Source organism: Carya illinoinensis, chromosome 4 (genome assembly GCF_018687715.1).
Source record: "Carya illinoinensis cultivar Pawnee chromosome 4, C.illinoinensisPawnee_v1, whole genome shotgun sequence".
Classification (NCBI taxonomy): domain Eukaryota; kingdom Viridiplantae; phylum Streptophyta; class Magnoliopsida; order Fagales; family Juglandaceae; genus Carya; species Carya illinoinensis.
Window position 1 is genome coordinate 46,348 of NC_056755.1, and position 15,913 is coordinate 62,260.

Sequence of the window (15,913 nt, forward strand, 5' to 3'; positions counted from 1 at the left end):
TAACTCACATGTCCAAACCAATTTACTTAGAGATGCTCTCATCTCAGTTAATCTCTCATTTATTTCAAAAATATTCATTGAGAAGACCATAAACTGACTTCTCTTATACCAATAGTACAAAACTCAGCTCGAAAAATCCTCCATCGCATCCCGTGTTGCCCTTTGCTTGTGGTGAATACGACATTCCATTCCAACTCCTCCATTCCACAATGCCAAGAAAACTTAGCACTTACTTCCCAATCCCTGCCTCCACCTCATACACGCCAATGCCAAGTGGACCCGAACATATCACAATGAGACCCACACACTTTTACAAAATCAATTCAAACCATCTAATTTATTATCTCATCTTATTTCCCAAACAAGCCCTAGGTCAAATATATGGCATAACTAGTAGAGGCATGTTTTTGGAACTCGATAAAACTCATTGAATTTGTTTTTTCCCCAACAACTATTTGGTTCTTCTCTTTTGTAACATTGTTGTCTTGAAAGTGGAATTGTTTTATGATATCTATTCAATATTAAAGCACATATTTAATAATATTTACTCCAGTCTTTTTCAAACTAAAACCAACTCCAAAAATTTGGACTTGATTCAAATTATAAGATAGATTTAATAATAACTTCCGATAAACAAATCTTGAACTCTTATTGAACCAAATCCAACCCCGAAGTTCATGCTAATTCAATCTATTTATTGAACCAGAATGCATGGGGAAAGAATAAATTAGAGAGACATGGGGATATACAGCATTGGTTGAGGAATAGGTATAATAAGAAACAATATTTTTAATTTCGTTCTGTTCTAGTTGGAATAGTGAGAATTTTCGTGCTATGTTGAAATATGAAGATAAAAATGATAATTGCTAGCAAGATTACCAGCTAAGGAAGAAAGATTTGCCTACTCAGCAGCATTAACATGGATCAAAGTCTCTAGAAGGAAGTTGGAATCACAAGAATCAGATAGAAAAGGAAATTGAAGAATACGGTGGAATTAGCAGCTGATTTCTTTGTTTCCTTTTATTTTTCTTTCTTTTTTTAGTATCTATAATGTGATCTGTACATAGTAAGTTATGCCATTGATATATGACTTCTTAGAATATTCTTTTGTAAATACTTTACTGGCAAGGATATTTGTATTATATATTCAAAGAAGTAATGAGAATTGTTAACAATTCTTCTCAATCATTCCTCTGTTATCACCTTTTACTTTACTATCTGTTATTTTCATTTTTTCTATTATGCTAAAATAGTATTCGATACAAATGTATAGTGTGTTTCATTTTGGCCAAAATCTCAATCATTTTAGAGTGTTTTGACTGAAATTTTGAATTATGGCCAAAATGTACATTCCGGTTGAAAATTTTGCAGGATGGCAATTTTTAAATTCATCTAAAAAATTAGACAATTAGGTCATTTTGTCGCTGATCTTTTATAATCATGACACCTTTTGCTTTGTTTTTTTTCTTTGTCTAAGAAACCATGGAATAGACTGTCGTTGATGTGAACCAGCCGTTGGAGTCTAGAACTAGCCGAAATCGGAAGAGAACTGGTCGGTAGACAGTAGGAAATTGATGAACCGACATCAGCTGGTTCGGTCTTGGTTTAAACTAGGTTCAAACACCAAACCGGCCAATATAATATATATACATATTAATATTTTTATATAAATTTGAGGTAAAATTAGAAAAAAATAATCGATGTATTGTTTAGGAAAAAAAATTAAAATGAAAAGATACCGTTGTTGTTTCAATTTAGGTTTAATACCCTATTCCCTCATTGTTCTTCTCTCTATTCTCATCTTAGACTCTCTCTCTCCTCTCACGTAGTTGCACAGTAATTCACCGTTTTCCGCACATCTCTCTCTCTCTCTCTCTCTCTCTCTCTCATCGCAATGTAGATGTGGATGCGGCATCATTCTCTTTCGGTCTTTCTCTTTCCAAGTTTCGGTTTCATCGCGATGCCAAAGGGACACCTACAATCAATTGGGATCATGTCAAACCCGATGTCGTTGATTTTCTCCTCTTTTATTAGATAATTTCGATCTGTTTTAAACATTTATATAAGTGATTGGTTCAGTTCAAACCGAAACTGCCACAGTCAATTTTCACTCTACCTATCACCCATCTAATCATCCCAAATTATTATTTTTTATTGTTTGCCTCAATCTACGTAAGGCTGTACAGGAACCGACTAAACCGGCCGTGAACCGATCAGATCGACGATCGGAGTACAGAACCGGCCGGAACCGGCAAAGAACCAGCCGGTGGGCGAGAGAAAATGCAGAGAAACCGACATCGACGGTTCGGCGGCGGTTTGGCCCCCTGGGAAACCGCTGAACCGACCGATCCGGTCTGTTTATTTATTTTTTCAAATATATGAATATAAAACGGCACCGTTTCACTTAAGTAAGTGAAACGGTGTCGTTTAGATCATGTAGGTTTTAAAAAAAATATAATAGAACGGCGTCGTTTGGCTTAAAGCCGTTTCAAAATGAGTTCATACCCCCCCAACCCTTCTTCTTCTTCCCCGCACCTGTTCTTCCTCTCTGCAACTCGTTCATCATCCATGGCAGACGACGACACCGGTGTTCATTCTTCTTCCTCAGCTCCTCCTCCTTCACAGAAGACGCCGACGGTAGACCGACCACCGCGCCGACGCTAATCGAGACCGATATGATCGGTTTTCTCTCCCCAAACCCTCGGTTTCAGCTAGTTTAATATGGACATTGGAGAGTTCAGTGGTGTCTCGGTTCGGCGCCGAAACCGACGCCGAACCCATCGGTGTACAGCCCTAAATCCATCTAATCATGCAGACTCATTTTATTTATTTATGTTCTCCTATCTACCAACGCAGTAATGCACCCATCTAAGAGCATTCTCATTGGATTATCTAAATGCAAATGTACAATTTGCATAATGTGACATGATTTTACATTTGGCCATTTCATTCAAAACTTATTTTCAAATTGGATTATCCATTTATTAGTCAAAATAATAATAAAATATTATAAATTTAATAATTTTTTTAATTCTTTTCTATTAATTTTTTTTTTAAATTAAGAGCTTATATGAAAATACGTTATTATTTTTATTAAATAATATGGAGAAATAATGTAGGAGAAAGAATGAGAATGGGAGGGAGAATAGAGGGAAGAGAGAGAGTGTATAAAGATATTATTTTTTATTCATTTGGATGTGAAATAGTAATAATTAAATTTGGTTGTAAACCTTAGTTTTACTGTAGCTAAAAGTCAAAAATTTTGAAATTAGATCATCTAATGTAGAGTATTTTCAAGTTCTATTAGTTAAATTTCTCATTAAATTTACATTTGCATAATCCAATGAGAATACTCTAAATCACCAAATTCAGTAAAATATCTCTCTATTCCTCTTTTGTTTCATTCTCTACGCATATGATTTTTATTTTATATTATATATTTTTTAATAATATTAGTTGTTATGTATTGTGTCGTGCATTATTTTTATAAAAATAAAATTTATTATAAAAAAATTAATTTTTTTTATATAGATCTCAAATTTATGTATTTTTTTTAAAAAATAAATGGAGACACTTGTACATTTATAATTAAAAATATCATTTCTTAATTTTTTATTTTTATATTTTTTATCGTTACCCTTTTTCTCTTTAATACGCAAGTTTGGACTCTACCAATTATAACGGTTTGATATTAGTTATAACATATTATTTTTATATGTTGAATTTAATATCTCTTTATGACTTTAATTGAAAAACACTGTAGTGTAATACATTGTGGGCAAGAATTGAAGAAAGGTGGTAAAACAAAATGATTTATATTAAGGTTTTATCATATTCAGTATAAATTGACATATATAAAAATATTTGTTACATATGATCAAATATATATATATATATATTTATATATGTATCTCAAAACGGAATACCAATATATAATAATACTAAAATATATGGTTTCAATGCATAAATCAAAATGATCACCAAAACAAAATTTAAAATTTTGATAGAAAGAGACAACCTTGAGAGTGGAGATTTATATATATATATATAGAAAAATCTGTTTGTAAGTGATATATATATATATATTATATCATGATATCGACAATTGCAATGCTTTGAAATGGCTATAACCACAACCCCGCTTGAATGGTGGGTCTTAGATATCGTTTGGTTATATAGATGAAATGGAATGCAATGAGATGAAAAATATATAAATAGTAGTTATATAGCTTGTGAATAGTTGTTAGAAAATTTGCATTAATATGTTTTATGAGATTTTGAAAAAACAGAGAGAAAAATTTGAATATAAATATTATAAAGTTAAAATATTATTAGAATATAATTTTTTAATATTATTTTTATTTTGAGATTTGAAAAAGTTAAATTATTTTTTCTGTTTTGTTTAGAAGTTTAGAAACTTTGTAATTATTAGATAATGATTATATGAAAAAGTTGAAAATCTAAAATTGAAAAGTGTATATGTTAAAATGATTATTGGATGTTGAGATGTGATAAGATAAGTTGAGACCATCTGTAAAACCAAACAGGGTCTTAATAGCTAAATATTTTCTGCATATCTGAGTTATAAATAATACAAAAACATCCTAACCAAAATTTAACATTAAAAGATATTTTCAATACGTTTATCAACTAGAAGAAGTATATTGTGCACGTCTAGGACAGCGGGAGATCATAAATTACGTATAATAAAAAATAGACTCAGCGTTTTCCTTCCTTTAAAGCTGTAAATTAAGAGAAGTAAGAAAAATATTAAAAGGAACTCAAGAAAAAAAAGTAATGATACGTACAAATTTTAAATGCACAAATTTTGTATAAGTTTTTTTTGTAAAATATGGATCCAACCAAAAAAAGTAAATTTTTCACACTTCTCCGTGATGGAGTCCAACTTGAGCTTACGTAAGATTTGTACATTTGGGCTTGTATTATAATTTCTAATAAATAAAAAAATCATGTATACAAGATAGAAAAAGGGGGGAATATTAGAAAAACTTGGAAGGGACTCAACTGAAATAAAATTTATTATTTTTTCAACACGTAGCCTCAAGCCTATCATTATTCTTTTAAGAAACACTCAAATATTTCATGAATTTTGTTTACTTTTCAAATTTTAGCTGAAATATGAGTATATCTATTTTTTAGATTTTTATTTTTATTTTTTATTTTTATTTTTATTTTTATTTTTTTTTTTAAATATGGAACTTTAGATCCTCCACCGATTTACGACAAGAATTATCGTACATTTATAAAAGGAAAAAAAAGGTACAAGAAGCGGTGCTGTTCTTTATACACTTGGCTATTTGTTTTTTCATGTTTCAAAAATAAATTAAAAATTAAAGAATAGAAATTAAATGATATGTTTTCGCAATAATAACGATATCTTTACATATTTTTATTACTGCTTTACAATTCAACTATTTTTTTCCTTTCTTTTTACTATTTGAATTTGGATTAAAAACTCCATAATATAATCTTCTTGTATAATCTAGAATAAAATAAATTCAAAAAGTCAATTTTTATAAAATTGAATTTATTTTGAATTAAATTATGATTACGTTTAATTGATTAAATTTATTTTTTTCTAAATTATACAAAAATAAATTTAATTTTATAAAAATTGACTTTTTGAATTTATTTTATTCTAGATTATACAAGAAGACTATGTTATGAGATTTTTAATCCAGATTCAAAGAGTAAAATTATTTTAAAAAAAAATGAATAGCAAAACAGTAATAAAGAAGGTATAAGTATGTTACCCTTTGCAATATATCATTCCCGGCATTAGGGTTGCAACTTGCATACAAGTATCTTTTATTTTGTAGCTCTGAATAACTGGCTTCCGAGGGTCACTGTTGGGGTTCCTTCGCCCGTGATTGTCGTCAAGCTCATCTCTTTCTCGAGTATCCGATCAAGTTCCATTACCACATAGCTCATGGCAGGCCGTCTCTCACTCGAAGCTTCCACACATCGGAGTATCAGTTTTATAACCTCTTCCATCCCTTCAGCTGTAAAAGTAGCCTCTAATCTTTGATCAATGATATTGGAAAAGGTGCCATCTTCTTGATTGTTTTGTACCTTTACATTACCACAAAAATGATTTAGTTTCAGATAAACCCCCCCACCAAACAAATACCTCAAAGCTACTCTGCGTGTACACCACTCATTTTGCAAAAGTTGCTACAAAGAAACACATACACGTGTGATTGCTGGTTTTCTTTATAAATGTGTAATGATCTTTGCAGCTAGCCACCCACAGGGCCACCAACATATTAGCACCTAGTTATCAACAAATAATCTAGAGACTAGAAGCTGATAAAATTCTTTACACCGCATGAGAAGAGTCACATGCCTTGGTGCATGAACAGCGTATCAATGTTGTACGAATACAATTGCATACCCATTCAACCAGGTTCTGATTTGGGTCAAAAGAGGGCGATTCCGATGCTTCCCTCCCGCTTACTAATTCCACGAGGAATACCCCAAAACTATATACATCACTCTTTTCAGAAAATCGACCGAATTCTCGCACTCTGCACCAGTAAACAGCTTATAGATTATCGTATCAACTAAATTATCATAAGCAACACAGAAAATTAACCCTTAAATTAGCACAAGGGATAGAGACTACTCCTAAAAAAGTGGATATCATTAGGATAACTCTACTCCTAAAGAAGTGGATATCATTAGGATAACTCTCCCTTCGGAACAATCACTCATCACAAAAAGATAAGAGAAATCAAGGAGTTATACTCTGGGGCGAGGAATATCTCATCTGCTGTCACTTGAGAAGATGGGCCAGCAATATCAACTCTTCCAAGGAAATTACGAAGACCTGCATCTGCAACCTTAGCTGTAAAATTCTTATCTACAACAAGGACATTGGATGTCTTGAAATCCTTGTGTATCAAACGCGGACTTAGGGAGTGAAGATGAGCCAAACCTGCACACAGACAAGGCCAATGAGATTTACATAACAGCAGTGCTTCAAGACCTTCTGCATATAAGAAAGAAATTTGAATTGAAAAAAAAATTATGATATTTTGTAAACTTTTTAACCATCATTCGGTGATGTTTCGCATCAGGATGATGATAGGATAGTTTTTTCTGGATAGTGTTTTTTGGATGGGTAATGTAAAAAGCTTACGAATAGCATTTCCAACTGAAAGTCTTGTTGTAGCTTACAACAGAAATTTGTGGGGCCGATATCAATGCTTGGATATTTTACAAGAAAAAAAGAAAAACCGATACCAGGAAAGCCACAAATGCTCACTGATTTTGCAAAGGATCACCTTTAGCTGCCCCTAGTGCAATTGAAACTCTATTCTTGAATTCTAACTTTTCAGGTGAATGTTGACCAGTGCCTGCAAAGAGAAATTCACAGTTTGAACATGCATCAGAATTAAACATCAGAGATTCAAGGTCTGGGTACATGCTAAGCTAAGAACAAACAACGGAAGAAACTTGAAAGTGATTATAAATTGTATGCACCATGATTTTTCTGACATATCGGATGAAAGTTAAGGTGAAGATAACGTGATTGAATTAATTGAGGAAATTTCGAATGGGCAAAAGAGACAGTTATGATATTTACTTCACCACTATAATTGAGTGAAGTAAGCTAAATGAAAGCAAATATGTAGACTAGACAGGGAGTTACCATACAAGTGACTTGAAACGCTTCCATTTGGTATGTATTCATAAATGAGAAACTGTTGATTTTTTTCCTGGCAATAGCCCAACAGAGTCACAAGATTCCGGTGCCGGATAGGTGCAAGGTAGAGTACCTGGTAGTTAAAGTCAGTTAAAGTCAGTCCTTCTGATCCAACCATGAAAATACTAAAAATAAGAGGTATCCTGTAGTACAAAGATATGAGCGGAGAAACCAGGGAAACATATAAATGTAAGTTATAATTTAGTCTAATTCAAGAAATAAGAAAAGCAGAAAAGAGGAAGTACAACTTCCAACTTGAGAAACTTGTTTCAAATGTTGGAGTGTGGCAACCAAGAAAAAGATCTTGTTCTGTTTGAAATGACTGAATGTCTTGAGAATATTGGAAAGAAAAATCCAGCATCTGAACAGTTAATCAGGGAGGACTTTGTTGAGTTTACAATGAGTTAATAATTAAATGCCATATTTTGAAGCAAGGAAGGAACTGGATATATCATGGTGAAGCAAAATTAAAGATTACCGCTCTATGCATACGACACGGATTTTCTGTAATGCTAAAACTAGGGTGAATGCATCTATCGAATATGGGAAACCAAAAAAAGAAAGAAAAAAAGAAAACACAGATAGTGATCAATAGTCTTATTCACTAATCTATCCTAGGAAAGTTTGTTTAGCCAACTGATACCACGAACTCTTCTAAACTGCAACTCTAATAATACCAGGAAAATTTCAGATTTTTTTTTTTTTTTTATAGGTAAAAGTTAAAAAAACACCACGTTTTTACATTGCGGGTAACAAGAAAATTCCAGATTTGAAAGAATCTTGTTTAATCAACTTCAACATTTCACTATATTCTCTTGAACTTCTTCTTTAAGGAATGGGTGGTGAATGCTTGTAATCTTAGTTTACTCTCTGTTGCTTCCTCTATCTTGTATTGTAGCAACTTATATGATCGAGTTTAGCTGGATGGGAAGAATCATTATTACCTCGTTGATAAATTCCTGGCTAGGTGCTCCAGGTCGCTTTTTGATAGCCACTAGCATCCCATCATTAAGCAAACCCTTATATACCTCCCCAAACTTTCCTTGCCCGATTAGGTTTTTATCACTAAATTGTTTTGTGGAAAGAGACAATTCTTCGATCTCAAAACGCCTTGTTTCACGCAAGGACAGCTCAAAACCAACATTTCTTCCCACTGCAGGTTAACAGAACAAACTTCTGAACTGATTGTACCTTACATTGAGTTCGTCTCTATTGACACCCTCAAAGAAACACATGTTGTGAAAGTTACCTTGAACAGACGGATCAGAGGACCCTGTCTCTGAAGTTCTTGTAGGGGTTCTTTTGCGAGATAGGCAGAGCCATATGAAGAAGATTACTATCCCCACCAATGCCACCGCTCCTGCAGCACCTGCTGTTATTGCTGCAAGATGCCCTGACATCTGTAATGGGAGCCACTTCAGCTATGCTCTAGAGTATTATTGGGACACAAATAATTATTTATTGAACCTGGAATGCAAAGGAGTCAGAAGAAAAATAATCAAAATCTACTGGGGAAAAGAAGAAATGCAACAAAAATAAAGCATAAAAAGGAGCAACATTCACATTTATTATATATCCCCAACCAATTGGTTACAAGTCAGGCAGCATCCGTCAACACTAAAACTATAAGTGGGCAATTGTTAAGAATCATAGCTAATCTCTCATAAAATTATCTGAATAGGAGTAAATCAGACACAAAGCAGCAGTCGGAATCACGACTGGAAGTTCAATTTCTTTTCCCAAAGAAAACTACAAAGAACATGACTAGTGTAGAAGGTATGCATTGATGTTGAATGACCGATAGAAAAAATTAAAAATACGACAAAATGAATAATGCCAACAACCAATCATCTTTAGAAAGTTCTGCAATAACTGTTCAATCCACAAGGCTGAATACGATCATCCCCAGGCTCTAATCGCAAATGCTTGGATGTCAATCAGAGATTCATATAAGGTATTGAAGAAAAACGCAAATTAACATCTGAAATCTTCTTCCGATTCCATCAGGGCTGGACCTAGATGAAACTAAAGCATGGACAGGACGGGGTCCAGACCTCTATTCCCAGATAAGTAATGCTGCCAGATCTCAATGAACCACAGCTTCATTTGCCAGAGGCAATACGAAAGAATCTTCTAATACCACTACCCCCCAAATCAATATTCATCCACAATCCTCTATCCAACGCCACAAAGGCAGCAGTCAAATCAAGAAGATACTCCAAGTACTCTTCTAACAAATCAAAGAAAAACAGAATGTGTGTTGGGGATAAAAAGCACAGAAATCCAGTTGTGATCAAGAGCGAATTTTGAAGTCCCAGTTGGTATAAAGACAAAGCATGGCCAGGTCCAAATCAATATGCTTCTTCGGGGAGTGATGATGCAGATGATAGCTGCCCTCCAAGCAATGGTAATAAAAGAAACCCAGGAAGCCTCTCTAACTAATTTCTCTATCAAACTCTGTTGTTGTACTTTGGAATAAATTAATGGAAATGCTCTGAGTCACTCACTCTCTCGCTATGTATCATCGCTGGATACAGAATGCCGACAGAAAGTGACCATGCGCCGACAACACTTTCGGGGGTTTATTACACTCTCGCTCACTCCCCTCTCACCTCTACCAAACCACCCAGTTGGAAAGGATCATCAATACGCAGCAGTAAATATAGAAACCCCACAACCCGTAAGAAAACACATATTCCAGAAATAAATACGATCTTCTAATCTTTTGATGTCTCAAAGGAGAGCAAACCCATACGAGCGAAAGGTACAATTGAAACAGCAAAGACAAGTAACAGAGAATTTTTTTTGTTTGTTTGGGGGGCGGGGGGTGGTTGTGTGGAGTTCTAATCCGATTTAATTTTGAGATATGTGTTGGCTGTAAAGCAGAATAATGGTTGTCTGGTACTGCAAGTTGAAGGGTTTTATTTTTTGAGTAAGCACTTCTTCTTGTAATTTTACTATTTTTAATTTTCTTTTTAAATTTAAGTTTTATAATTTTCAAGAGACCAATAATTAATATATAAAAAAGTAAATTTTTTATAAGTTTTTTTAATTATATTTAACATTTTTATTATTATTTTTGTATCATGTACAGGACATCTTTGCTGTAACATACAATGCGAGGCAGCGAGTGTGCGTTTGTTCGTGTGTGTGAGAGAGAGAGAGCAGGGGGAATAACGATGAACGATACCGCTACCGCTAGGCCCACCAGCGTGGCTCTAAAATATTTTTGTGTTAATAAAATATATCGTACTACGCAACCGAGAAAAAGACTCGATGCTGTGGCTTCAGCTTGTGGGGAGTGGGGTTGGTATCATCCCCACCAGCCAGCTACGTTGACGTTGCTCCTACTCCCTAACTAAAGAGTATTTTTAGTGGCTTAGTTAAATTTATCTTTAAATTTATTTAATATTAATATTTCTTTATATTTATCTATTTTATCTAAATTTAATCTCTACATTAAATTAGTTATTCATTCTCTATATAATAATAAAATATTATTAAATTAATAATTTTTATATTTAATTTATTTTATCACATTTTGTAATTCTACCAATTAAATGTTAATAGTAATTATATTCTAATTAAATTAATATTAAAAAAGTATTATTAAATGTTAGTAATAGTTATATTCTAATTAAATTAATATTAAAAAAAGTATTATTAAATGTTAATAGTAATTATATTCTAATTAAATTAATATTAAAAAAAGTATTGTTAAATGTTAATAATAATTATATTATAAATGTTAAATGTTAATTGTATTCTAATTAATTTTATTTATTTATTTTGAATGATAAATTAATATTTTAATATTTGGTGAATGAATAGTGGTCTTTTATCTTTAACCAACTACTGTAGCAAAAGTTCAAATTATTTTAGATTTGCTCAATCTAATATGAAAGGTTTTTGAGCCAAATTATGTAAAATTTGGCCAAACATCTCATTTGGCCAAGTCAATAAGGATGCTCTAAGTGCATGTTGAGATTGTGGTGAAAAATATTACTTTTAACTTAAGATTTATATCTTAAAGCTTAAAATAATAAGCTCTACGATTAAAAAACTATTTATTGTTAGAGATCCGTATGTTTAAAACACTTTCAAATATATTAGATTTATTTGGAAACAAATTAAAAAAATTTTTTTTTTGAGATAGAAATGACACAAAATGACATATACTTGATAAAAATCAAATATTATAATAAAATAATAACAAAAATAGTCTAATAAATTTTTCAGTAATTATAATAAAAAGAAAATTTTTTCAACGATGCATAAGTGATAGGAGAAGAATGAAAAATATTGACGGGTAAAGTCTTGATTAGATTATAAGAGAATAATGAAAAATATAAATGGGCAAAATTGTCATTGTGTTAAAATGATAAGTGTCATTTCGTAATGTATATAGTACAGTAAAATATGGACTACTTTTTTCTGAAGTGCTTCTGACAAAAAGCATCACTTTGATGCTTTTATTGAAATGTAGTTTTCTACTTTTTCTTGATTTAGAAGTACTTTGATGTAAAATTACTAAACGGATAAATTTTTTCATTTAAGCACTTTAGACTGTTCTACCACACTTTTTAGACCTCTCACCGCAATCTCAAACAGGCCTTAAGGTTTTATTTAAAACATCTCATTTTATTTTATTTTATTATTATAATTTTTTAAAATTTTTATATAAAATAAATTAAACAATTTAACCTTTTAAAATTTTAATACAAAAATAATATTAAAATAATATATTTTAATAATATTTTATTCAACTTTCAACTTATCTCATTTCTCAAATAAATGAGGTCAATAGAATTTTGCTATTGTCTTCCACACACATTATATAGTATATTTATTTTAATTTTTTTAATTTTATTATTTTCAAATTGATTGATTTTTTCTATTCATTATCTATATACTATATATTTAGTAAAAAATAAATAAAAATAAAAATGTATAATATGTAATGTCAGAATGATGACCAGAATTTTTCAATTAAATATTGCTTATTGAATATCTACAAGAAATCACGTCTATTGCAGCGCACAAAATCGCTGCAATAAAGCCTATAAACTGCTGTATATACTCAATTCCAGCGCTTTAAAAATCCTTGCACAGTCGCCCCTATAATCGCGTCTTTTTTGCCTAAAGCAGCGAAAAATAAAAATTCGTTGCTTTTAAAACATTTAGCAACGATTTTTTTTCCTTGCTAAAACTACAAAATATCGTTGTAACTGCCCGCAACTGTATAAGCATATATCGCTGAGAAATCTTAATTGCAGCATTGTAAATCCTTGCAAATACTCTGAAAAGCGCTGCAATTGATCCTGTAATACCAGCGATTCTATTAAAAATGGTTGGAAATAAGTATTTGCAGCGTAATTTAAATGCTGTATATAAACCCAAAAGCGCTGCAACTATGAAAAATTATTGGTACTGTATTTTGCATGTCTGGAAAATCGCCGTTAATATCTAATTTCAGCATTTAGAAGCGCTGTATTTGCTCTAAAAAGCGCTGCAATTAAGTTTTTAATAGCAGCGATTTTATTAATAATTGTTGCTAATTCTCTATTACAGCGTAATATAAATGCTGAAAAATCAGCCAAAAGCGCTGCAAATAGGTAAGATTGTTACGATTGTGTCCATTGTTGTATGTGAAATCGTTGTTAAAGCGTAATCGCAGTATCTAAAATCGCTGGAATTGAGATAAAAATCGCTATTATAAGTTCGGCAATTCCAGCGATTTATTTTGAAATTGTTGGAAATAATATTTTTCAACGCAATAAAAATGCTGAAAATTGCCTAAAAGCGCTGGAAGAGAGGGAATTAATTGCAGCGATTTATTTGAAAATTGTTGCAAATAAGTGAATGCAACGTAATAAAAATGCTGGAAAATTGAATAAAGCGCTGCAATTTGGTTATTTACTGTTGCAAATTTGGAAAATGTCTGAAAAATCGTTGTTAAAGTATAATTGCAGCATTTAAAATCGCTGCAATTACTCTGAAAAGCGCTGCTATTAATTATATTTCATTTTTTTTTTTGTTGGAAGATCGTTATCTCGCCTAATATATTTGTTATATATATAACCATATTTTTCAAACTTAGTAAGAAATATAATGAACTATTTAGTAATGTTCACATATTTAATCATGATATTACCTAGCCCCCTTAATCAATGAACTTTTTCTTAATACCTTAAACTTCACCTAATTTTAATAGCTTAATTGTTGTTAATTAACAACAATTAATTACATAACTTCATTGGCATCACCACAAATTTAAAATTTCCTACATGAACCATTCACACATAAACCTATATCCAATTCTATTCCATTGCTATATAACACTTATAGTTTTGACAACACGCAATTTAGAAATACGAAATATAGAGAAATTCTTTCACTACTTTCATTATAGGAAAAAACCTTTTCTTGAGGATTATAATAAATCAAACACATTCATTCATCTAAACTCAATGGGAAATTCACATTAATATGCAGTCATGGGCTATATACACAAGGGTGGACCAATTTCTACTTGCAAAACCTACAGTACATACAAACTACTAAATATATAGATCCTATTTCTTGCTCCTAAACATTAATTGAAAATCTCCACATTCATCAACAATTGTTCAACTGTCCTGCTCTTCTATAGTTAGAATTAGTTCATGTCATCGATAACAATGTGCACCTGGGCATTGGATAGAACAACTTCAAGACGTCTGCATCAAGTGGGGGGGGGGGGATTCATTGTTCAGCATTTTGCAGCCTTTCAATCTCTCCGATCCATTCTGTCAATGACCATATAGATTTTTGTTACGTAAACTGATTAATTTAACACATAAGAACATTGAATAATGACCAAGAAAATAATACTCAATTAGGCCTGTAAACATCAATGTTCATTCATTATCGCCAATTGCCAAAAAGTAGAACATAAGGTCTAAATCTAAAATCTAGAAATGGATTTACAGTCATTTAAGCAAAACACCCTTAATCACGAAACTAGCACTTTTAAATTTGCTGCTTATATAAATAATTACACTGTAAAGATGTTTGAAAGAAACACACACATGAGCTCTAGAAGGTTTTACTCAATTTATACAAACAATATATATATATATATATATATATATATATGCATCTGAAACTAATTATCTTACAAGCAATTACATGCAGTACTCACATACAACGTGTATAGCTGTACATGTTGTATATAAAGTTCTCTGCTTAGATGATCTTCAGAAGTGATTTCTAGATTTATCAGTTTATTACATCACTGCTGAACCCAGAAATTAGGCCTAAATACATCAAAGCTTATATTATAAGTTATGCATGTACTCTGGAAATATTCCTTGTGCTATGGTTCTAATCTACTGCAAATTGCCTCAAACATAAAAAATCTTAATGGGGATCCTGACCCTAACATAAATATCCAAAAAACAAAATAACTATGAGATAGGATAATACCTTATCAATGTATGGCCACATATCAAAACTTGTATTCATACTTTAGTCTACCTGCATAATTATGCAAATGATCAACCACTATTGAAATAGATTTACTTTTAAGAGCATCCACATAAAGTATAACTAAAAGTTCTAACATGGCTGTATGGCAGCTCTAACATATTCATTTCAGCAGTACACAACCCAGAAAAAGTGCTCCAATGCACATATTGAGGTTACAAGTTACACACCATATATTTTTACCCAACACAAGAGGCAGAAAAAATCTTGGTGTTTTTTGGGCTAATATAATATGAAAAGAAACATGTAGGCCTTCATCTAATTAGAAATTGTCTCCATCAAAATATGCATACTAAATTCTCCATTTTAGTAACCTCGGTTGGTCTTTTTCTGTGTGCATTTATAACAGAAAATATACATTTCCAGCCATATTAAATCTGGCAAAACAGAACCAATTTGGGCACTAGTTATAAATTCTGATATAACTATTTTCTAAGAACCCAAAATGACAGCTGCCTTTAAAAACATGTTTAGAAGTGTGTCTGTAGAGTTGCAAGTAAATTTTTCAGAAAAGTTTGATAGATAATCTCAAGTCATACAGCTTGCTAATATGGACTTGTAATTACATATATTGACAACTATTAACAACAAAGTGCATAAAAACAACTGCCTTACAAACATTTTCCAATATCAGCACCTGTAATCATCACCCACAGA

The 15,913-nt window shown here is 31.7% G+C and overlaps 1 protein-coding gene across 5 annotated transcripts; it reads right to left on the reverse strand.

The window, feature by feature from the left end:
- Positions 1–5,737: 5,737 nt before the first annotated feature.
- LOC122307632 (putative serine/threonine-protein kinase) lies at positions 5,738–10,612 on the reverse strand. Of its 5 annotated transcripts, none has more exons than XM_043120634.1 (8): positions 10,237–10,612; positions 8,979–9,196; positions 8,674–8,882; positions 7,676–7,802; positions 7,308–7,379; positions 6,769–6,958; positions 6,368–6,548; positions 5,738–6,093 (listed from the first exon to the last, which is right to left on the reverse strand). In XM_043120634.1, the coding sequence occupies exons 2-8, from the start codon at positions 9,127–9,129 to the stop codon at positions 5,830–5,832; spliced, it is 1,194 nt and encodes a 397-aa protein (XP_042976568.1). In that variant the 5' UTR covers positions 9,130–9,196; positions 10,237–10,612; the 3' UTR covers positions 5,738–5,829. The 5 variants fall into 5 exon arrangements, with proteins under 5 accessions (XP_042976568.1, XP_042976567.1, XP_042976566.1 ...); XM_043120633.1 differs by having other exon boundaries at positions 9,784–10,612; XM_043120632.1 differs by having other exon boundaries at positions 9,603–10,612.
- Between the last annotated feature and the right edge of the window lie 5,301 nt (positions 10,613–15,913).

Excerpts from the sequence above, each read along its gene's own strand:
- LOC122307632 (XM_043120634.1), bottom strand. The coding sequence starts at position 9,129 with ATGTCAGGGCATCTTGCAGCAATAACAGCAGGTGCTGCAGGAGCGGTG. Across the intron at positions 7,380-7,675 it reads CGTTTCAAGTCACTTGTATG|GCACTGGTCAACATTCACCT; the intron begins GTAACTCCCTGT and ends TTCTCTTTGCAG. Across the intron at positions 6,959-7,307 it reads TGCACTAGGGGCAGCTAAAG|GTTTGGCTCATCTTCACTCC; the intron begins GTGATCCTTTGC and ends GTCTGTGTGCAG.